Source organism: Hypomesus transpacificus, unplaced genomic scaffold (assembly GCF_021917145.1).
Source record: "Hypomesus transpacificus isolate Combined female unplaced genomic scaffold, fHypTra1 scaffold_31, whole genome shotgun sequence".
In the NCBI taxonomy this organism is placed as follows: domain Eukaryota; kingdom Metazoa; phylum Chordata; class Actinopteri; order Osmeriformes; family Osmeridae; genus Hypomesus; species Hypomesus transpacificus.
In genome coordinates this window covers 364,332-388,283 of record NW_025813837.1, presented here as the reverse complement: position 1 = coordinate 388,283, position 23,952 = coordinate 364,332, and the positions used below count along the sequence as shown (strand labels likewise).

The following is a 23,952-nucleotide window of genomic DNA, read 5'->3' as shown; positions in this document are numbered from 1 at the left end:
TCCAGGAGGAGGGCTCCGGCTACACAACCTCCACCCAGCCCCACAGCCACGAAACCTTCAAATATCCTCAGAGAGACCTTCAAGCTACGTTGCTGTGCGGACGCGGTGCAGATTTGTTTTGGGGGTTTGAAATGTAGGAGGGGGGAGAGGGGTGGCATATTGACTTGATGCAGTGAACAAGCGAAACAGAAACACTGTTTTTCTATTTTTTTTGTGTTTTCACATGAAACGGGATCAATCCCTCACGAAAAGTCCCTTTTGGAATGTTTTGGCCGCAGTGCTTTCTTTGTTCGAGTTATTCAAGTGTGTCCGGGGTTAATTTACTGGAAACGCAGATTTTCTGGCCTCTTGCTTTTTGGGTTGCGTCGGCACACGGAAGGGGCCTCGTGTAGGAAACCTCCAGACGTTCCCTCCATGTAATTTTGCTTCGTTTTCATCCTGCTTTTCTTGGCGATGTCTGACTTGCCCCCACAAAACCAAATTATATGTGAGAAGTAATTAAAGTGGGCCGCTCTCCTTTTTGTTTCTTTTTGATTATAGTTAATGTGCACCATTCCGTCCTCCGCTTCTCCCCTCCTTGTTTTTCATCCGCGCTGATCCGCAACATCTGGTTCTGGGCTCCGCCATAGGGGAGTGGCGAGTTTACCGTGCGGTGGAAAAAATGTCCCCTTCCACATGGGGGTTTTCGGGAGGCCCCGGCTATTTCACAGAGGATCTCCACGCAAATATGGCCACATCCACCATGTCCTCAACTACCTCCTTGAGGTGCCTATGAACATCTGGGTTCATGTACTGTGTGTCGTTCTATAAATCTCGCACTCCTTTTTTTCCAGTTTTAAGACTCATCGCCGTCGACTCGAGCTGATCCCTACTGTGGGGGAGCGGGGGGGGGGGGGGGAAGCTAACCCCGGGGTTCTGGAGCTTCTTGGAGGCTAACCCCGGGGTTCTGGAGCTTCTTGGAAGGGCGAAGCGTCGGTCGTGAGAATGAGGTGAGCCCAAGGCCGAGCACCGAGGGCTCTGCCCCGTTCGACGGCTCCACGGTCTCTCTCTCTCGCTTCCCTTCAGCTATCAAGTGTCACTGACAATGACGTTCCTTTGGATGTCACAAGTGTTGTCCTGGCTCCAAGCCCCGAGAGAGAGAGAGAAAGAGAGAGAAAGGAACTTCAGCTTAGCATGCCAACTTTGACGAGAGACATTTCCTTCCCGATCCTCTCCCCACCCCTCCGACCTCCTGCATCTCCTGCAGGCCGGGGAGACGGCAACCAGGGTTGTAATATGAAATCTGTCCATCGACTCTGAGGACGTGGTGGGGGGAAGGCTGCAGGGCGTGCTGGCTGGCTGGCAGGCAGGCAGGCAGGCAGGCAGGCGGGAGGAGGAGGAGGCGGCGGAGGCTGCTGCAGTGTATTCTGGGAGGCCGAGCAGCCTCCCGACAGGCCTGTCATTTATTTATCTGTGTGGAGACGAGGAGGGGAGAGATGGTGAAGTCCTCTGAATGCCAGAGGGGGGGGCCGGCTGGCTCATGAGGGAGAGGAAATATAATTGGACCGCGCTCACTCTTGGCTACGGGGCTTGACTGTCAGACGAACCCTTCCCTCCCTCCCTCCCTCTCACCCCCCCCCCGCCCCCCCCCCCCTCACCCGCGTGTCCCCGGTCACGGCTGAGGAGGCGAAGGAGCTGGCGTCCTTTCAGGCGCGGGGACGTCCCCAAACAAGACGTGTCACTTGTGCTTACCACGGCATTCATTTGATCGGATGAGATCTTCTCCTTTTTTCTTTTTCCTCTTTTCCCCCTCCTCTCTTCCCCCTCCCCTCCCCCCCCGTACATTTGTAGTCCGTGTGCGCCTCTCTGAGGAGATGCTACTGGGCGGCTGGAGGATTGACTGACTGGGCTAACTCTGTGTGCGTGCGCGGCACGTGACATTGCTTTGGGGGAAACGCCACCTGTTTGCATCGGGGGGGGGGGGGTCGACAAAACAAGTGTTACTGTCATATACGCACGTCTAGAGCGGCTCCCAGAGGGGCCTGGGGGGGGGGGGGGGCGAGGCTGGTAGGGAGGAGGGAGGAGGTTAGTGGGGGGGAGGGGGCCGATGCCCAGTGCATCTGATAGGCACTCGCATGCCTTCGGAATTTCCCAACCTGCTGCGTCGGGCCTGGAAAGCGCTCTAAAGAAGCGTGAACGCTCAGAGAGACCGGAGGGGGGGAGAATCTGTGAGACGGAGCCAGACAGCAGAGCCGAGCTGGCCTCTCCGTGGAGCCTCGGCTGTTTGGGAGGGGAGGTGGGGAGCGAGGGGGAGGGGGGGGCTGGGTTGTGTCGTCAGGAGACGGGCTGCAGCCCGCAGGCCCATCTGTTTTCCGAGGCTCTAATTGCGTGCGGATGTATTGATCTGCTGAGGGGAGGAGGGCACTCCAGCAGAAGGCATGACCCCGCGTTGGCACCCCGCCACGGCCCCGTCAATCACCCAGAGCTGGGTGACGGCCTGGGCGTGGGGAGGGGGTGATGTGTGGGTGTGTTTGTGTGGGAAGGGGGGAGTGGGGGGGGGATACAGAAGTGCATCGGAGCGTAGCCGCCCCCCAATTACGCGTTGGGAGGGCGCGAGGCAGGTTTACTGGGGCCAGCTGGTCGTCCGTTGTCGAGATCACCTGAGCGAGTCCGTGTCAAAGACACACAAAAGGAGAGGGGGGTGGGGGGTGGGGGGTGGGGGGGAATTGGGCTTTGACTGTGTGAGGTTTGACCCCCTCCCTCCCCTGGCACCGCCCAACAATAGCTCTGGATCCACATCTGGCTCTGCCTCTGAAGAATCCCAAGGCGGCAGGCTTTCGGAGGGCCCTCGTTGGAGGAGAGAATAACAACAACAAGAGGAGGAACGAAGACTTGCCTGGGAGCTGGTCTTGCTAGCCGAACCGCCCCCACCTCTCTCTCCCCACCTCCACTCCCCTCCCCCGGCCCCCCGAACTCTCATTTTCTCTTCCCTTCTGTGCCCGGCTTCACAGCTTTTAACACTTGATTAAATCCCCCATCTCTCTGCTAAAGCTTTTAAGCAGAGAAAGAGAGAGAGTGAGACACAGAGCACGAGCGAGTGCAGGGATAGAGGAGATGGGGTTGGAGGCAGATGAAGCTGGCTGTGTTCTTGGCTCCTCTGTCAGGGTTTTGTCTCCCCTGGCTGTGTGTGTGTTTGTGTGTGTGTGTGTGTGTGTGTATGCATACTGGGATGATGTGCTTAGGCCTTCCCCTGACTGGATTATCCACCTTCTATCACCAGGGGCCTGTTTACAATGGATCCTGCTGTTGACGGAGATGCCTCTCTTAACGACGACAGACACGATATGCAAACAGCGCTTCAGTCTAAACGGCTGCCCCAATCCTCTTTTCTTCCCCCTCTCTCTCTCTCTCTCTCTGCACAGCCCTGAATGGTTTGAGGAATATCCCGAGCCGGGGCGCCCCGGGTAATCCACGGAGGCTCGTAACACGCGAGAAAGGAGGGGCTTTTTGAGCGAAGGAGAAGCCGCCTTGACGCGTTCCGTCAAACGCGAGATGGTTAGGCTCTCCTTAGCCGAGGCTCGGAGGATGCGACAAAGACTCGAGCAGTCAAACGTCGCCACCGAAGGGGTCTTAGAAAAAACAAGTCATTTGGGATTATATCACATTTTTGAAGACATGAAGTGGTCGTACTATAATGGACAGCTCTGCTTTATTGACAGGAAATGGCTCTGTTTAAGTGATCTAGCACGACGCTAATGAACTGGTTAACCTTCTTCCTCCGATACTGTATGCCAGGAATCAATAGGTTGCATAATGTGGACGTGTCAATACCTCCTATGGAGGGTAGAGACAGGAAGTACTGCAGGAAGTAGGATCTAGCGACTCTTAAGAGGCCCTTACGTGTGAGTCAGCATTGTCACCGTCCAGTGGAAGTCACTCATATCTCAGAAGTCTCTTAAGGAAACAAAGCTTTTAACAAGCGCTAAGATATTCATTGCTGCCATCACGAGTGAGGCCCAGAAAAGGCTATTAGTGCTCCAGGGAAACCTCTTCTGCCTTTTGTTGTTTCCTTCCACATGAATAATTGAAGGAGTTGCATGTCAGACAAAGTTGCATTTACTTGCTTCATTATATTTTAATCCAGATTGAACATTGTGCAGTCTAACTTGGCACGACAGAAAACTCTTAATGGGCATCCTCTTCTGTGCCTGAGTCATGAATCTACTCAAGCTCATGCCAACACTTCAGATTCACCCTCCCCAATGAATCCGTCTGGGAGGATTGGGTTTATATGGCAGATACAGGTGCTTCTCGGGTCAAACTATGGAGCATATGTGGGTTTGCTTTGGGGTCAGTGAGGCTTGTGCAAGACCACAGGACTGCAGCACTGATAGGACTCTCCAATCTCAGTGTTTATGGAAGAGGGAGAACATGCGTGGCTAGCACTGATCCCTTGATATATGGGAACTGAAAACGATTTGTTTTTATCTACATGTTGTTCTAGACCTGGGTATTTGAGGTCACCGGAGACAGTAAACCAGATCTTTTGTGTGTTTTTTTCTGCACTTTGTCTATCTAATGTCTTTATAAGGTATATATGGGATCCAATGTCAAATATTTTCCATTGAAATGTCCCCCTCCCCCCCGAAAGCAATACAGGCCATATGTATTAGGTACATTCACAAAATAAATATAACATAAAATGACATAGATTTACAGGTCCCACTGTCAGATCTATTTATTGTTTCAGCTGTGGAGATAATCACTATTTATGTTATGTGTCATTGACTCTCATTCTGCTGATGGTGTAACAGAGAGAAAGAGAAAGAGAGAGAGACAGAGAGAGAGAGAGAGACAGAGAGAGAGACAGAGAGAGAGAGAGAGAGAGAGAGAGAGAGGGAGAGGTCCCTCAGTAAGTGTGAAAGTCCACAGCCCTAAGCCCTCTCACAAGGACTCCAAAGTTGTCGCAATGTTCCCTTGTTGCGTTGACGGTAAACAGGCCGACGCCGGACTTTTGTCTAGGTGTTAGCCAAGCTCCGCCTTCTCCCCCAGGAGAGAAGCTTCCAGAAGTGTCACAGTGATGGGTCATCTGGTTTAAATTTACACCCCCCTCCCTCCCCCCCCCCCCCTTCTCGTAAGTCACACATCTGGAGAACATTGACAGACGAGCACAATGTGGTGTCATGCAGGAGATCTACGGCGAGGTGCGCAACAAGGTCGTCCCCCCCCCCCCTCAACCCGCTCCCCTTACTCCTCACAAACTCATAAACATGCCCGGGCCTGGCCTCATGCAGCCGGTCGCGAGCAGAATAAAGACATCAATAAAGCCCACATGTCGTACTTCAAATACAGGATGCATGTCTGGCGGGCCTTCCCGCCCGGTTTGCCGGGTGACAATTTCCACACGAGTGTCAATGCGATGATGATTATACGACGCCTTCGCCGTCCACACACCGTCAACGCCGCCTCGCGATTCAGAGGGCCGGACAAACGGGCTCGAGGGAGACACGTCGCTCGTTTCCTGACCCCCCCGGGGAATAGTTCCGACGTCAAACGACTGGGGGGGGGGGGGGAAGGGAAGAAATGTGACCGACGGCCACCAACGTGATGCGCAACCGCAGTAACGTGAACGCTAGCCCTCCCTCGCTTCCCTTTAGATGGGACAGCTGAGAGGTATTTGTAGCTGGGGCTCCCTGGCTTGGGCGTTGGGGATCTTGTGGTCAGGCCCCGGGGCGAGGCTTGCATTACAGCTGCCAGTAACCTGAGGCCCGGTGTCCGCTTTAAAAGTAAATTCCACTTAACGCGCCGCGTCTTTCTCCAACATGTAGAGGGGCTTAGGCTCCCGGGCGTCCTTTATATAGCAGCATACCATGTCTGTTTGTGCTGGGTGGGGGGGGGGGGGTTGGCTAGGGTGCCTTTTCCTGCCCCCGCCATTTCAGTTTTCCACCCCCCCCCCCCCCCCCCCCCCACGCCTCTCCCGCTCCCTCTCTCTCTCTCTCTCTCGTCAAACAAGTGGCCGTATTGATCCTCTGAGAGCCTGGCCTACTTTCACACCGCCGGTTGACATATGAGCGGGAGGCCGGGCTGAATTCCTAAAGCTCTGCTTGGATTCCGCTGCTGGTGCAGGGGAGGGGGGGGGGGGCGGCCGGATGTCCTTACTACCCGCCAGCGCCGTCGTCCCCCTAGAAACTGCAGCCCCGTGTGAGCGGGGGGGACAGGAGGACGAAAGGTCGAAGGTTATGGGTGTCCAGTATAGAGCGGGGGGGGGGGGGGGGGTCCCCCCCGTCGTGAGGAGAAGGGATCTCACCGTGGTCCTTCCAGCCGGCTGCCCAATTTCTCTGGACGCCGGCACCCCATTTATTTGCATGGGGGGGGGGGGGGGTGATTCATGTTGCTAAACGTCGTTTTCACAAACCCGGGTGAGAATGTGCTTTTAGCTGTGCATTTCTCTTCTCATTAAAGGCGTCCGTGTTCGGAGGAGCATATTACAGCCGTGTACGGAGATTGCAGCTCTGTCAGCCTACCACCGCCCCCTCTCTGGATTCTCTGAGCTGCCTCCATCCTCTGAGAGCGATGCCTTGTGTGGGCTGAGGCAGAGACAAGGGTCGACAAGCTTTTGTATCGCAGTAATATTCAGCCTCCAAAGAAGCCAAGCTTTTCCCTTTCAGCGAAAAAAAAAAAAGATATATATAAAAACACAAAAAAAGCTACAAGATGAACAGGAGTCGTATCGAGGAGAGCTTTGAGACCGTTTTGTTCTAACAATCTGCAGTGAGAGGTGGTTTGCTTAGCCAGCTTGCCTGCAGCTCTCTGCAGGGCGATGTGGAGTGTGGCAAGACAGGCATGGTTGATGTCTGTCAGGATGATGTGTGCCGAGGTAGGAACACCGTGTCATCGCGGCTCCCGCAGTGGAAAAAAGCCCTTGTTTCTGCGCGGAGCTAAACCTTCCCGGGTTGGAATTGGCCGGTGCTGGAAAAAAAGGCCTGAGAAGCGAATCATTTTGATTCTGTCTGATGTCAGGTCCTGGGGACTGTTTCACCCTGGTACTGTGCTCGGTGGCGTGTGAGAATGAGATAAACACATACCCGGTAAATACTAGCAGGTTCGGGGGCGACGACGACAACGCCCTATCACACAAACCCAGGAGGTGGAGGGGATTGGTCAAGGCTGTCGAGCAGCCTATCGGAGGCCAGCGAGCCGTGTCTTGAATGGCCGTCTTCCACGCCCTCCCCCTCCCGTCGCTCTCTCCTTCCCTCTCATCCCTTGTTGCATGTCTGATCTCAGCTTCCAGGGAGCAGAGCGGCGCACAGCCGCTCTGTGATCCCTATCTGGCTGTGTGAGTAATGAAGAACAACCCCCCCCCGATTCTACAGACAGATTACCTGGGTCTCTTATCTCTGGCACACATTCTGACATTTAAGATACGGAAGGCCGTGCACCCCCCCCATCCCCCCCCCCCCCCCCCCCCCCCCCCCCCCCAATCCACCAGCCTCTTCTTGCAGAGCTGAACTAAGCCTATCTCGTGTTTTCTCTTCTCTCTCCCCCTCTCTTTCTCCCTCTTTCTCTCTCCCCCGCAATCTCTCCTCCCACCAGGCCCTGTACCTAGCGCCTGTGAGCGGTAGCAGTCCTTTATCACAGCGCCCCCGCCGCGCTGACCTGGGTCTAACCGTGGGAGATAACTCTTATCTTTCCTTTTTAACTATCTCTTATCAGTCCGTTCCCTCCCCAACGCCATCCTCCGCCCCAACGTACGTGACCTGACCGCGGCTCAAACGCCGTTCCTCGAGTTTCGGGGACGGCGTCGACTTTGAAGATTTGTCACTCCCCCCTTTTATTGCAGCAATTGAGAATGCGGCTCACTTCATTATCTCGTTTAATGAGAGCATTTCACAGTGGTTTGTCTTCTTGTAAATGTGCAATAAGATCAGCGTACACAGGTTGTCCTAGCCGCTGATAGCTTGTTCATGTTTCCTTATTCAATCTAGTTCCTCTCCTAATCTTACTTGAGCACAGCCAGACCTGTCATTTCCTGCCTTTTTAAGATGGAATTTCTTCCTCCTCTATTCATTTCCCCCTCCCCCATATTTCTTCCCAACTCTGTCCCCCCCCCCCCCCCCCCCCCCCCCCCCTCCCAAGGTTGAGATTTTCATTTGTCAGCCCCGCGCCCCCTCCACACCCCCAACCCCGTCGCCCCCTCCAGGTAGCAAAATGAGTCTAGGGCCGCCGACTCCTGTGAAATATGTCATGTCCGTTTTCCTCATTTCTCCTTATCTGGTTAGCCCTGGCCGCACGGCAGTCCCTGGGGAGGGGGGCTGGCTACTGCCGCACTGATTTGTGACCCTCTCTGTCTGCGCCTGCCTGCCTGCCTCCCTCCCTCCCTACCTCCCTCCCTCTCTGCTTCCCTGCCTCCCTCCCTCCCCCGCTTCCCTGACTGGCTGGTTGGCATGGAAGCTTAATGTGATGCGTGCCATGCCTCAACCCCTCTCTCCACCCGCTGATGAAACGGGCCCCTGAGCTCCCCCGATAGACGGCTAATTTGTATACTAAACTGACAGGCGGCCATGATAAGGGCTAGCAACTGCTATTCAACAGCGGGCGGAGCGGGGGGAGGGAGCGGCACGGCGGTGGAAAGTGGAAAAGGGGAGAGTGGTAACTGAGACGGAGGGTAATATTTTACACAAAGCTCAAGCCCCCTCTCTGCGTTCACTTATCCAGGCCTACTGTTGCTAGGGAAAGCCAAGACCAGGAGTCAAACCCCCCACACACACACACACACGCGCATGTAAATGGCAGGGTTTAGCTGTGGAAGTGGCTCTGTGCTACTGAATGCAAGGAGAAATGGGCTATGGGTCGTTGGATGTTTTTTGTGAAGCTAAATATCAAGGGTATCTGGTTGAAAGCTTCATGGAGTTCCACCTACCTTCCAAATAGTTGCTGCTAGCCGTGCTACCAGCCGTCATGCCAGCCGTCATGCTAGCCGTTGCACCGTCTGGAGGGGGGGAACCACTGCAGCTCATGATAAACGACCGCACAGGAGGTCATTAAGTTTTCTAGAGCAGGAGGAGGACAAACGCGGAGGAGATAATTAATTTGGTGTCATCGCTGTTGTGGCAGGGGCCGGCTATGCATGGCTGAACACGGTGACGTGTTAGCGTGTGTAGCCTAGCATTGATGCTAAACTGACCTTAGCATAGGAACTGAGCACAGTAGGCACATTAGCATCTGTAGCCTAGCATAGACGCTGGTCGGACATTAGTGTGACTAGTGTCAGGAATGCCAGACTTCAAGTAAAGTGAAAGTGTGATTGTTCTAGAGGCTTCTGAGTGGGTGCCTATGAACATGTTTATCAAAGTGCTGGCTACTCTGACATGATTGCTACATAAATGGCAGGGGAAATCTGTCTCCTACAGTGGCTTTGGCCGGTGTCCCAGCTGCTAAGAGGGAGGGTGGTCTGTTGGGCGAGGAAGAGGAGGAGGAGGAGGAGAGAGCAGCAGTGGTGTTTGAGGAAGAAGCTGACAGTGATGAAGCACGGACCAAGGACACAAATTAACACTGTGTGTGTGTGTGTGTGGGGGGGGGGGGGGGGGGGCAGGGACAGAAAGGCTCTGTCAGGGTAATTGAGAGCTTTCCCGTTTGTGCCAGCCCGTCGTTGCCCTCCTCCCCTGTGCCAACCCTCCCCGCAGCGCTCCCTCGCCCACCCGCACTGGCGCTCTGATAAATGACACCACCTGGCTGGTCCAGTGTTGCATCACCTCAGCACAGTCCTCTCTCGCAAACACTCGCACACAGATTCCCAAACCCATTCACGTCCACGTACACATTTGTGTGTACTGTGTGCGTGCACACAGACGCATTCACATACCCACGCACAAACTAATACACCCATATGTCAGTCTAGCGTGAGCCTACAGCGGTACATGCTGGCTTCTCCTGCCTGTTATAGGTTTGGACATCAGCACACTGGAATGAGTTAGGATATCAACACACATTGTGGTGCTCCTTCATCAAGAGATACACAGCTTTGGCTTTGTTCATTCTCTCTGTTTTGATGCGTTCTGTTTTGGTTTGGGGGTTTGTAAGCAGGGAGGGATATGTTTCTTTTCGGTTTGACCTTGTAGTCACTGTATTCTTTTTCCTGGTTGGAAATATTTAGCTCAGTTCCCAGGAATGCAGAGCATGCACTACTACACACAGAGGATCAAAGGCAAGGCTGGACTTTGGATCGTTTGATATAAAGCTCTGGGAAAATTGGTCTCTCAGCAGTCTGGAATAAATGAGGCTAATTGAATCTGGGTAATTGCTGACCTTTCTGTCTTTGTGAAATCACATCCTTAACTGATCAATGCCTTTCATAAATTCATGCCTGAAGGTCATTTAGCTGATTACGGCTCTCCCCAGGTGCCTCTCTGTTTTCTCATTTGCTGCATTGTGCTAAATGTAAACGCAGAAAAATGCTTTCATGCTTTTTAACCCAAAAGGCGATGTTAGAGAATTAGTATGCTATCTTGTTGCGGTATAATTGATGTGGACATTTCAAATGATAAATTGTGTATATATACATATATATATATATATATATGAATAAAATCTTCTCTGCAAGCTAGTGTTGTGGTAGAAATCCTGTGCAGTAAATGTCTCTCTTAGTCGTGGAGCCTTTTCACCCTCTTCCCTCACTCTTCTCTCTGCTCTGCTACTATCGAGAGATTTATGTGGCTAATAAGTCACTCGTGTTCTGGGAAGTTGGGGGGACTTTTGAAAACAAACAGCAGTGTAATTTGTAATTTGGCCTTCCCTAAATCTGGGAATTATGGCGCACTGTGTGTGGCTCTTTGGGGAGTTAGAACTCTGTTGGTGGGATTACAGGCCCAGCCGCCCTCCCTCCTCTACCCCCTCCTCCTCCTCCTCTCGCTCCCTGACGTGCCGGCCGAGGAAACAGGAGGATTTCACAGCTGCTACGAGAGGGCCTCAGCTGAGGCCTATGACCTCGTTGTTGCTTTTTCTCCCTCCCGCTCCGCCTCCCTCCTCTCCCTCCCTCCCTGCCTCTTTCTCTCCAGCAGCCTGTTTCCTCAGGGAGCTCTTGTGTGGCTCAGAGGAAGCTGAATCATAAGGCATAGCTAATGAATAGAATAGGGAAGGAAAGCTGAGTCCTGGTGACCGGCCTCCAGAGGGCCGTCCGGGCCCCCAGAAGCCTCAGGGCTCCACCAGCAGACAACCCCCTCAGAGGTCAGGCTTCCTGCGGCCCTGTCCAAGGGCTTTTGGCTCCCTGGCAGCGCGGCTTGAGTTTCCCCTTCTCCGTTTTGGAAACGCTTGGATTTCCCTGTTTCCTCTGGAAAATCTGGCCTTTAGTCTCCATTTGTATTATATCTATTTTTTTCTTCCTGCGTCCTTTCTTCTCTTTCTCTGTCTGTTGTTTGACGGCAGTCCTGGCTCCCCTTGACAAAGAGAGTGTGAAGAATTTGTTTTACGTAACCTTTGCACACGCCAACCACAGGCGCTGAGACTGCCAACGGGGCAGATCTGTGAAAAAACCTCAACTTGACCAGCGAGAAGCCAGAAGTTCTGAGAACACGAGGAGCGTGCCAAATCCTCACTGTGTTTTGACATGCTTTTTATAAGAACCGCTTGAGTAAGTCGACCTTGTAATTGTAGACGGCATGACTGGCTCACATTGAAATGTTGGATGCAAAGCAGATTATTAAAGGCTAAAGACTGCTTGTTTAAAATGGCTATTTTTAGAATGGACAAACCAGTGTTGAAACGTAGTCGAAAAATCATCTGAGCACAATATTTAAAGCAGGTAGCTTTAGTCAATACCCACCTCCATGTAGATGGTTATGGTTGAGCCCTTCCTGGTTAACTAGTGGATAACTACTTTAGTCACAACAGTTGTTTTAAGCGTCACAGCCGATTACAGCGTGAGCGAAGGGGTTTGTGGTCGTCACCCCTTGCCACATTGAGCATGGCCCGAACCAGCTCCCATGTCCATTTGACAAGCTTCATTTCACCAGCGCCCATATTTTCACACAAGCCCTCCAGGGGCCCGACACGGCTGGCCAGCGAAGCTCCGTACTGGAGCGTTTAATGTCGTCCGGCGCTAACAAAGACTTAGTGTTAGTACATGGCCTGGTTCTGGGAGACTGAAGGAGGGCAATGCAGCAAAACTATCTCCTCTGCTCTCCTTTCTTTTGGCCTCCAAGTCCAACTGGCCCCATCTCTGCCCTCCTCCGAACACACGACACGGTGACAACTTCACCTTGGTCTCAGCTGAGACAAGAGCGAGTCCCAAGTCACATGGCTTGTGCCGGCGAATAGTAAACATTCATGCTCTAGGTCGTCTGGAAAGAGGCACCGGGGTGTCTCAGAGGATGAATTGGAAGGTCTTGTAGGAGAAGAGGACATCTTTAAAACACTTAGGAAGACAGAGGGCAATGCCAAGAAAAGCCATCTGTGTTTACACGGTCTTTGTACTCCCTCTGTCTCTCTCTGGGTTTTTCTCGACACAGCTGTGAATGCTTATGTCCATGCTCCATATGTTCCCTTTGTGCTTTGTAAAATATAGCGATGGCAGTTAAGGACACTAGAAGTCCAATAGTAAGACTTCCAATAATAGGCTATGCTCAGCCTCTGAGCTTATGCTAGAGAAGCACAAGCATTCATAATCCCATGTTGACATAATAATCTTTTTTCTAATCTAACAGATGCTTTATCTAAAGCGACATACAAATAGTGCATATTGAGGGTACGGCATAATATTAAGTATCAGAAATGGGTAGTTCGAACAAGTATATCAGTGGTCAGAAACAAGGAACGGTCTGTGTTTATTACTACTTGAGAAACCACATCTCAGATACAAGGAACACACTTTTTTCTTCTCTTTTTTTTTCTTTTTTACACACAAACGCTGAATTTCAATCATCAGCTAAGGATGTGGATGTTACATGCACGCATACGTTTTGTCACCCTTTTCACACAATAAGGTTGCCTGTGGTCAATTCACAAGCCTTTCTCCGTGTTTATAAACGGCATGTCTCGCGGGCCCGGTGTATATTTTCGTTCCAATGCAAGGTGTGTTTCTCTCTGGGAGAGCTGCGCCAGAATCTACACGAGCGTCTGAATAGTGGAGGGAAAACACCTCGCCCGTGTTTAGTCTAGGAGTCTGCCCTGTCATTCGGCGGTTTGAAACCTTCCTCACACTCCTGCTCGTATCGTGCTCACTCTCGCTTCGTGGCTCGATGCACTTGACGATGAGACGCCTTCCGGATGGAGGTTGACAATACACGCGGGTTCCTGGATTCAAAGCATCGGTTGATATTGTAGTGTGAGTTTCTAAGTATTGGGGATGTTACTTCAAGATTTGTTTCCTCTCAATAACCATACCCATGTTTGTGTATCGTCCACTAATCTTTCTTCAAGATCTGTGTCCAATCGGTTTGATGATGAATGACGGTGACGTGCAAAGTTCTTTGTATGAACTCGAGATACTCCTGTCATTCCATGGATCCCCCCCTCTCTTCCTCTCCTCCTCCTCTCTCTCAAGACCCTTTAAGAAGGTTTTCAGATGGCACAACAGTGCCCCCTAATGTCATCTTGAACTGCTTTGAGAAAGAGAAGAAAGACAGAAAGAAAGAAAGAGAAAGAAAGAAAGAGAAAAAGAGAGAGAGAAAGATGTTCCTTTTCCTCATTTAAGAAAGCGTGTCAGATGGCAGTTGCAGACCTAGACTGTGTTTTTGGTTTGAAACGGCCTCAGAATCCTCATCATTCATACCCGCTTGTCCTTCCCTCGTCGATGTCAATAAATACAATCACTCCCACTTCCTGTTTAGATACCCATCCATCTAACCAGCCCTCTCTCCTTTGTTCCAGGTATCTGATGTAGGTTCAGAGAAGCTCTTCTCCCCTACCACACCTAAAGGTAAGGCTGGTGTTTCCACTGCATGCTCGTGCTGTACAACAATTACATGGGGATTTTCATTGGATTTTATTTTTTTGGCAGTTGGGTCCAGGGGTTTTAAAATCTTTAGTTTTGGGGGGTGGATGGACTTCACACCCCCAGTAGATGTAAATGTTGGTGAGCATCAAAGCCCTGGCGAGTTATGCCTCTACCAAAGGCTTACACTTCCTCCAAATTGGCTCATTAGAGTGGATTTGAAAGCTCCCAGCCTCATGCTCCCGAAAAACGGGGACCACGAGCATCGCCCCCCTTGCCCCCCCTGCCCCCCCTGCCCCTGCTCTCCCGGGCCTCCCAAGCCTCCTGCTCCTCTAGCCCCGGGGCCATAATAGCCTTGTGACAGCATGCTGCGCGCAGACGAGGATGGGCCCTTCAGTCCGGTCAGTCATCCAGGTAGAAAATGTAGGGAGGAGGGGGGGAAGAGGTGGTGTCGAGTCGACCGCTACACTGCACCTGTGGACGGCCCGGGCCCAGGGCTTCATGTTGGACCGGTTTGTGTGAGGAGGAGGGGGGATGGGAGAGGGAGGAGTAGGAAAGGAGGCAGGGAGGAGGCCCCCCAGGCCCCTCGCACCCTCCCCGATGACAGATAGCAGCGCACGACCCCCATCCCCCCAGGGCAGGAGCCAGGCACCGGGAGCCCATTAGCCGAAGCAGCATGAGGGCTGTCTGTCTGTCTGGCTGTCTGGCCAGGAGTGTGAAATGGGGCCATTTTCTGAAGGAGTAGGGGGTGCGTGTCTGCAGGCTAGCTAGGACAGATTAGCCTGCTTCCTTTTTTTTCTCCAGCTGAACAGAAACATTTAAAAGCTTTTATTTTTCTTCCTCCCATTGGCCTGTCTCTCCCCTGCCCACATAACAAATGTTCTCAATCATGCAGGCTAGGGCAGTGCTGAGTAGGAGGAAATGCTGGCTGGATATGCCTTCCAGCTCCTTGTGCTGTAATTGTACATAGAGAAAGACACACACAGATACACACACACATTGAGAAAGCTTGCTTGTCCTCTGACGGCAATGACCTGTGACTGGCGTCAGACTCCTATAGGCTGTTTGTGCCTCTCTCCGGTGACTTGTACACATCACTGTAATGAGCTCACCATGTGACAAACGAGCCGGCCGAGAGGCCTCCGCTCTCTCTGCACCGCGCCATTGCTGTCAGTTACTGTTGCTGTTCCCTTATTGGTTTATCCTTACACACACGCGCACACACCACACCAACACACGGCACATACACACGGCACAAACACACACACCCAATTCACACACACGCACATACATGGACTCCCCCCATCCAGTCAGGAGAACGTCTGTCAGTGGCCGAACATGGCTTCCCAAAATCCTGATGCCAGGGCTCCATGCACACGAGGCTCGCCCAGGGATTAAGATGGGAGAATTACAACCAGACAATCCCATCAGAGGCCCTCGCCTGTTTGTCACACGGATCAGCGGGATCCTCCTCTCTCTCTCTCTCTCTCGCTCTCGCTCTCGCTCTCGCTCTCGCTCTCGCTCTCGCTCTCGCTCTCGCTCTCGCTCTCGCTCTCTCTCTCTCTCTCTCTCTCTCTCTCTCTCTCTCTCTCTCTCTCTCTCTCTCTCTCTCTCTCACACACACACTCTATCTCTCTGACATACACACACTTTCTCTCCATCTCTCACTGTGTGTGTGTGTGTGTGGAAAGACCCAGAGGAAGGACACCAGATTAGGATTAGGGGGGGAAGGGGGAAACCAGGCACGGCTGGTGAAGGATAAAGTGATTTGGCGATGAGTGAGAAGTTATTATCATGCTAGCTGCTACGATTGCTTATCCATTCGCTTGCCAATGTTATTTTGCACTGTAATGGATTCTAGGATGGATTTGTTTTGTGTGTGTATTTGTGTGCTGTGCATTTGTTTGTGCAGTGTGTGTGTGTGTATGCCACCCGTAGGCTGTGTTCCCTTCAATAGACAGCGTATGTGCCCCATTACCAGCCTGCTTGTTTCCCCACTGGGACTAATCGACAGCCCACATTTCTCATATCCTCTGATCGCTAGAAAGATGCTGGTCTGGGCTTGCACACACAGACCCACACTAAAGACACACACATGAAGACAACAGCAGGATGATTTGTTTTGTTGGTGTGTGTTTGTTCTGATGGCTTCCTTTCAGCACGTTTTCCACGGCTAAAATATCTTGTTTTTGTCATGTTGAAGGATATAGACTGTTGTGGTTCCCTTGGTTGACTCGATGTGCTGTGGTGCTGTAGTTACATGGTTAGGGAAGACACTCCTAAACGTTGAAACAAGAGAATACTCCACTTCTGCCACAATTACACATCATCTTGGTTGATGGTTTGCTACGAGAACAATCCTTTGCTAGCCTGGGTTAGGGTTAGCTATGTTATGTTAGCTAGCCTGTTGTGGCTACTGCAATTTCAGATAGCCGGCAATATTCATCATTTTGCTAGCGTTCAGTCCCATTGCCTGGTTTGTGGAGTGCATTTCCAGCGTAAGTTAACTAAGGAGAGACGTGGAAGTACTTTAAGGAAAAAAGATGACCTCACTGCTGTCAGAGTTGTACACTGAGTGTCTAAACATAAACCTGCTGATTATTGATTTCCTGGAGGTTGGACGAGGAGCAGCGGGGCGCTGTTTATCGTCTGAGGGCTGAGTGTTTTCTGGAAGGGCGCTGGTTGTGCTGCAGAGTTGACTTTTGGCAGGTCTTAGAAGGGGAATTGGAAAGCTAAAAGCAGACTTGACCACATAGGGGATCCTGTCGCGTAGGTACTCAGGGAGTGGGGCAGGAAACACTGAAGCGTTCCTTTCCGAAGGCAGGAAGTGGAACTATTACCTCCGGGAGGAGACCTGGCCGCCATTTTGGCTCGGAAGTGTGTCCGATGAGCCTCCGCAATCAAAGGTCCCGCCCATTAATGTGTGTGAGGTCCGTCATGCAGACCCAGGGTGTCTTGGGATGGCGCAAGAAAGATTGCAGCAAAACCCATTTCTGAAGTGGATTTGTGGCCCTGTAATCCTGATTAATTTTGACCCGTTGTGCTCATTTTAAACAGCGCATTACAGTGAGCATGAACACAGCAAGCTCTGGGCCAAACCAGGAGCTTAGCGGCTTTGGGAGGCTTAGCAGCAGATGGCATTTTAAGCCGGACTTAATAAATTGTTTCCATTAAACTTACCGGCCCACACATTCTGGATTAGTCCAGCAGAACAAAGGAGGAAGAAGAGTGAGCCTAAGAAGAGGGGGGTGGGGGGAAACTGCCAACTACCAAGTCATCTCTCTCCATCGAACCTCAACCAAGGGTGACAGGGTTGGTCATGGCACGGTGACTCGCTCGGTCGCGGCACGGACATGCTCGCGAATCATCCACTAAAGTCCGATATTATTAGCCGAGTCGGATTAATTCGCTTAATTGACCAGCGAAAGTAAACACATAAACAAGCGGGTGAAGCCTTTAGTTTCCCTGGGATTTACGAGGGTTTACCTTCACCTGTTTGTACACAAACACAGTAGGAGTGCTGAAGGCCGAGCAGTCTGGATTTGACAGGAGTAAACTTGCAAGATGTTGCATACTGTTGCCCCACCCATTGCCAAGTGCTCACGTTCAGGTACACACACACACACCTCCCGCCTTGTATGAGCTCATTGCTGTGTCTCGGAGCTCTCATTATGTGCTGCACAGCCCAGGGGCCCGGCGTCGAATGCCTAATCAAGCCAACCTGTCTGCAGGCCTGCCTCTCAATGGCTGCTGAGTGGCCTTTGTTTCACGAGCTGCTGTTTGCTGCGTGTCAATAAAAGAGGGCTACGGCCTCCGCTGACTGGCGAGGCACTCACTGACCTCACTCGCTCGCTCTGGCTTTCTCTCTCTCCTTCTCCCTTTCTCTCCATGCAACAGGCAGCCCTACCTCCCAGGCCCACACCTAGGCAAAAAAGATGGAGAGAGAGAGCGGGGGGGGGGGGGGGGGCTGTAGGAGGAGGGGTTAGGTTTGGGGGGACGGGGCAGTGCCAATAGCTGAGATTTGCATCGGTCTCTCTCTTTGCATGTATCTGTGCTCTCCACCTATGTTGATATATATGGCTAACCTGGGCTATGAGCCTGACGTATGGGACCCTTCACCCATTCAATCCTGAATGGTGGTTGACCTGGCGACCCCCCGCTAATCAGCTTTGGGGGGGCCGCAGAATCGGGGGCGGCCCGAGCGGGGAAGCGTGCCCGACGGAAGGCGGACGCGTCCTAGCCCACAACACAAGGCTACCAGGGGGGCTTAACGCCGGGAGATTAGTGGGGATCAAACTGAACGCGCCCGTCACCGCGGTGAAAAACCAAAGCCTTGTAAACCGCTCTCTGCGGTACCTACTTTGATTTGTCTGACAAAAAGGGAAAAAAAACACAGCCTCTGATCATGCCGGGTAGAGATACTTTCTTTATCGCCCGCGGGCCTCCTTATTGACAAAGCGTTTTTTCTGGAAGCGCTGTATGGTGTCTTGTCTGTAGATGCGTGTCTGTGACAGACGGTAAAGCGGGCGCTGGGAAAGCCGGCGTGCGAGGCGGTGACGGAGGCAGCCGTCGCTCCTGTCCTCACCACCACCTCCACAGTTATTGTCGAGCCTGAGCTAAATCTCATTTGTTTCTCTGATTCAATTTAAATTTTAAACAGGGAGTAAAATCCTCGCAGAATACCAAAGCCCTTAATATGTTTTCCCCCCCTGTGTTGGAGCGTTTCCGAGCACCGAGGGGGAAAACGAGTTCCAGAAGCAGTGGAAACCAAAGCTCAGGGTGTGTTACTTTATTAATCCTTCAGTTATTATTGTTCCCAGTCATAGGACAGCTTATGAGCTCCGTGATTTGTTTTTGGAGCGAGCGGACGATATTAATGCTTCTTTTATTGATTGTACTAATGCTGTTTGTGCAGCCATCTCTGTCAGAGAGATGAAAATAAATAGGGGGCCGCGTGCTGGAGATAAGACATGTGTTTAATTATTAATTGAGCCATTACTGACAGAGATTGCTTTTTTTGATTTAAGGCAGGAAGCTGACTTCAGGGAGAGAAAAAGCAATTACAGAATTCCCAGACTGCATTGCAGCTGTCCATTGCTTGGCCACAGAGCGTTAGCATTAAGGACAGGGGTGGGGGCAAACTGTCTTGTTAAAACGCCTTATTCCATAAATTATTTTAATTCTTCTTCAATATTTATTGCGTTTTAAATTACGATTACGTTGTAATGGTCTATTTATAGGGGGTGACCGGCATGCATGGTCCTAAACCTCACTACCCAGTACCCACCAACCTCCACTGGAAACCAATTGGAGAGATTACTCGGTGTACTTTGCTTGAAATGTGGAAATGACATCACATCTCACAGGGTCTGGGGGGGGGACCCCATTCACAGGTTTATTTTAGTACAGAAACATCAGTCAATTCAGACTGAATCGAAACATTCGATTCAGTCAATTCAGCCTTTTCTAGTCAGGCAATTAGTCTGCTTGTAATGTCATTGCTGATATAAGTCACGCTTATCCAGAGTGCAGCGTTGAGGCTCTGGTACAGGAACTATTAGTTCCATTAGAAGAATGCTTGCCACTGTGCAAGTCCGCTCTCTGCATGAAATATTAAGTTTGTCTCTGTCTAGAGTTGCACAGTCTAGGTTGACTGGGGACTTGCTGGCTGGGCTATGGCCTGGAACAGATGCTCACTGTTAGCTGGAGAAAGAACCGTCCTTTCAGTTGACTTCCCGTCATTTACCTTATAAGGGCGGTTTTCTGACTGAAAACCTGGCACCTGCCAATCATTGTTAAGGCATTCTCTCATCTGCAGCAGGGTCGGTAGGTGGGGATTGGCTGTGGTGACAGCCAATAGGAGATCAGTTGAAGCCTTTGTGATTAGATCTTGATGCAGCCTTTCGTTCACTGAGTGGATATGGATCCGGGGTAGCGGTAAAGAGACAGCGAGGAGTGATGGAGAAGAGAGAAAATAGTCAAGTCAGGCCGTCTGTCAGAGTGAGATTACAGGGAAAATTATAGCCTTTCATTTCCTTAGGGTTCACAGTTTTGTTGACTAGCTTGCCGAGGTAGATACATATTTGAGCGTTTTGCGTGCATCTGCTTCTGCACATTTTAGCACTTGGCATTAATTATAATTGTGGTATCGGGGGTAATTAAGTATTTACCGTGCCGTACTCAACACACACGTACCAATGTAGTAATGATTCATTTAGCAGGATTATCGCAGTTAGCTGGCTGGCTCTCCCAGGTGGAGAGCTGGTATCTCTGCTAGGCTCCCCCCCAACCTTAACACCCCCGCACACGAACCTGTGCGCCATAAGCAGCTCGGAATCGACCAATCAGAGCGAGCAGAAAGTGCCGGGCGTGTCGACGGCTGTGTCTATGACCTGGAGGTGACCCCCCCCCCCCATCAGAACAGAACCCGGGCTAACATGTCTATCTATGTGCCCGGATGAGCGAGTACACTCAGTGAGGGGGGGGGTGGTGTGAAGCAAGCCGTTTCGAGGCGATCGGTTTGTGTGCCTGCTGTGACAAGAAGGGTGAGATATTGTTTAATATGCTGTGGTGCTTGGTGCTGTTTGTCTGCAGCAGGAGACAGGTCAGGGGAGAGCAGGGCACAGCTGAACAAGGGATGGTTAGAGGCGGATCCTTCCGGAACGGTGAAGTGTTTGCCTTGTGCAACCATAACCGCTGGGTTTGTCTAGACAGAACAGGTGGACGGCTACCTTTGTTCGCTAGCTAGCCCTCAGGCTACGAGTAGCAACAGGAAATCAAGTATTTCCAAGCAGTGAAAGATCCGTTTTTTTGCAAAGTGAGCTCTCATCTTTATAATTGGACTCTGCCAGGCACCGATGGCTTCTGTTGAGGTGTTCTAGAAAAGTCTTGGTGAGACACTCATTTGAAGCTCTGTGTAATCTCTGAGACGGAGGGAAACGCAAGCTGAAAAATGGGGAAGTGCTTCGATTGTTTACATTGGGAAAACGTCCGTTTTCTTGCTTTATCTCTCCAGTCAGGCCTCGAATGATAAAAAGCACTGTGAATCCTGGCAGGTTTCTTGTCTTTGATCCTTCCTTCCTCTCTTGGTTTCACAAGAATGGAACTGCTCTGTTTTTATGTGTGTTTGAAGAACCCCCCCCCCAGCTCCCTATTCAGTGCTTTTTAAGCTCATCTGTGTTGCACATTCCCAGCCAATGTTGTTTGCAGATGAGGCTGTAATATTCATTGACAAAGCCAGATGGTGAGCGATTGTGGCCAAACATGGCGCTCGGATAACGTACAATCGCTGGCAGAGGGACAGACAGCAGCCGCAGATTGATATTACAAACAGGCTCGTTCTGGATTTTGCTGTGTTTGGGAACCGGATCACACAGAGCCACACAAAGATGGGGAATCCATCGTCAGACAAACAGGATGGAAGTCAAACGGTTTGGGGTTCCATGACGGGTGGAGGACAACTGTGTGAAGGAAGGCCGCCAGGAGGGAATACTGTCGAGATGAGAAGCTACCAGAGGGAGAGATAGAGTCTAAATCAAATACGACTGGCCGCCTGGCATATTAACTATTTTCCTATGTAGTCGGGTGGTCTTCTCTTCCTGCCGTTTTGCACAGCGCGCAGCGCACCGAAGCCCTAGCACGCCCCCCCCCCCCCCCTTTTCGTATACTTCACATGAGGTAGCGTCAACTTCCCGGTGGCGGGCGGGCGGCGCTGCTCTCTCAAAGCCTCTCTGTGTGCTCGACCCACGGGCGGGACGTTCAGGACACTGCCGCCCTTTCTGCCCTCGCACAGCGGCGAGCGGGGCCGGTCCTGGAGAGAGACGCTGGCTAATAGCCTTGGAACTCGCCGGGTGGTGAGCGAGCAAGAGAGAGAGCGAGAGAGAGAGAGACTGTGTTCGGAGCCGTGCCTCAGCTTTGGGTGCGAGAGTCGTTCATCGCCGGGGTGTTTTGTCAGGAAGCGCGAGGTAACTCGTTCAGACCGAGGAGGCCTACATGAGGAAAGGGGAGATATATTTATATTTTTTTACATGCACAGCGGCCTCGTCCAATAATCAAGCGGTCATCTGTTTGGGTGTTGTGTTTGGCGGCTGGCGTATTCCCCCCCGCGCCGAGGCCCAGAGGGCCCATAATGGATCCTCTCTGGAATGGGCCATTGAGCAGTGGAGGGCCTGGAGGCTAACTGGTGCTGGGGATCAGCAGGAAGCAGCAGGGCTAGCTGGCTGCCTGGTCCATCGCTGTTTGCTTTGGGGGGGCTAGAGAGCTGAGAGAGAGTAGGATATCGCCCAGGGAGAGGTGGTGTGTGTGTGTGCGTGTGTAGAGAGAGGTTGAGGCTCGTGTGTGTGTGTTAGCATAAACTCCCTACCCCATACTCCACATACTAGCAACCATTTGATAGGTTATGCAGTAGACCTTTGCTTGAAATTGATCCAATCGCACTTTTGTTTTTATGATATGAGGAACAAGCATTTTCAGTCATGATACCGATTCCACAAAAAACGGCACATACAATAACCTATTAAATGAAACCCACACCGTGCTTAACCATACGCTTCATCTAGATTACTGATAGATTTTCAATCACAAAGAAAAACACCCCCGGGTTTGAAGCATATATTGTTCCTTTCCACCTCAAACCAAATCCCCGGGTCTAAGGCTGGGGCCAGTCAGTCAACGCTGATTGACTGACAGACGGCAAGTGGACGCGGGGTGTGCTGGAGAGCCCGGGGGGGCCTATCTACCGCTGCGTCGTCCATTAGCCTCGGGGCCTAGCGTAGCATCCCGGCTAATCTCGGAGCAGGTGCTGCGGTCGCCGACGTGTACACAACACGCTCCTCAGAGACGGAGAGCCATCTGCGGCCCCCGGCTCTCTCTCGTCTGAGAGTCGATGGGGGGGGGGTGGGGGGGGGGGGGGGGGGGGGTGTGACGCCCGGAGGTTTTAGCTCCACGCAATCAGCTTCGTCATAGCTCATATCGGAAGGGGGGAGAGGCCCTCCAGGGGCTCCTGGAGAGGCACGTCGTCGTCGGGCTTCAGGTGTCGATCCCGAGGCTTTTAGTTGTCGCGTCGGCGGAGGCTAATTGGTGCGAAGTGATTCGAAATAGAGCCGTCTGCTCATGTTTTCTTGTTCCGAGCCCAGCCTTGTTTTGACGTTTGTGCCAGCGTTTTTTTTTCTTTCTATCCTGCGCCGATTTCATCTCCTGATTTGGCTGATTTAAGTCCAATTTCTGTCTTGGCTCTCGGTGTCTGGTCCCCACCTGTGACATTGTCCTAACACTCCAAACAAATCAATTCTTTACTGCACTTGGAGTCTGAAGTGAAATGCTACAGCTCATATGAGCGTGAAACTCACAAACAATTGGTAATGTACCCTGGCCTCTCATGGGCTTGGGAAGCCTGAACCAGATTGTGTCAAGTCCTGTCAGCAAAGCATGCTTCTGTGTGGTGGATCTGTGCGCGAGTGTGTGTGTGTGTGTGTGTGTGTGTGTGTGTGTGCGAGTGTGTGTGCGTGTGTGAGTGTGTGTGTTTGCGAGTGTGTGTGTGTGTGCGAGTGTGCGAGTGTGTGTGCGTGTGTGAGGAGATGAAAGCAGACAGGGCTGTGTTACAACAGGCAGCCCACAGCTTCCCTGTGGGTCACGGTCTGGGCCTTGTCTCCATTAGTTTCCCTGACGCGACTCCCTGCCCTCTGCTCCCTCACCCCTCTCCTCGGCCGTGTTACCCCCCCCCCTCCGTCCCGCTCCTCCTTCCATCCCTCTCTGTGCGAGGCCCTGGCTCTCTCCCGGTGGCGGCTCCCTAATCAAGAATGATGGATTGAGTGCTAGGAAAGCAGTGGGAATGTTTGCTAACCCGATACGCCCGGCGTCCTCACCTCTCCTCACCGTGCTCAGAAAGGACCTGAGGGGGGGGCCGTGTGGGCACCGTGAGGCTGGCTTTGTGTGTTTGTCCGGCTAAGCCCAAACATCTGCACCGTAGCTCACTCGTCAAACACTGACAAGTCGTTCCAAGCAGAGAGAGAAGCGGTGGGAGGGGGGGGGGGGAGGCAGGAAGTGCT

The 23,952-nt window shown here is 52.0% G+C and overlaps 1 protein-coding gene across 1 annotated transcript in view; it reads left to right on the top strand.

Moving 5' to 3' along the window:
- The window catches only part of LOC124463828 (proline-rich receptor-like protein kinase PERK2), a gene marked incomplete at its 5' end in the record, with an annotated part of 36,804 nt that overhangs the window by 4,923 nt on the left and 7,929 nt on the right, over positions 1–23,952 (top strand). The window contains 1 exon segment of the mRNA XM_047015601.1: positions 13,843–13,891. Coding sequence (XP_046871557.1) covers positions 13,843–13,891 — 49 coding nt within the window.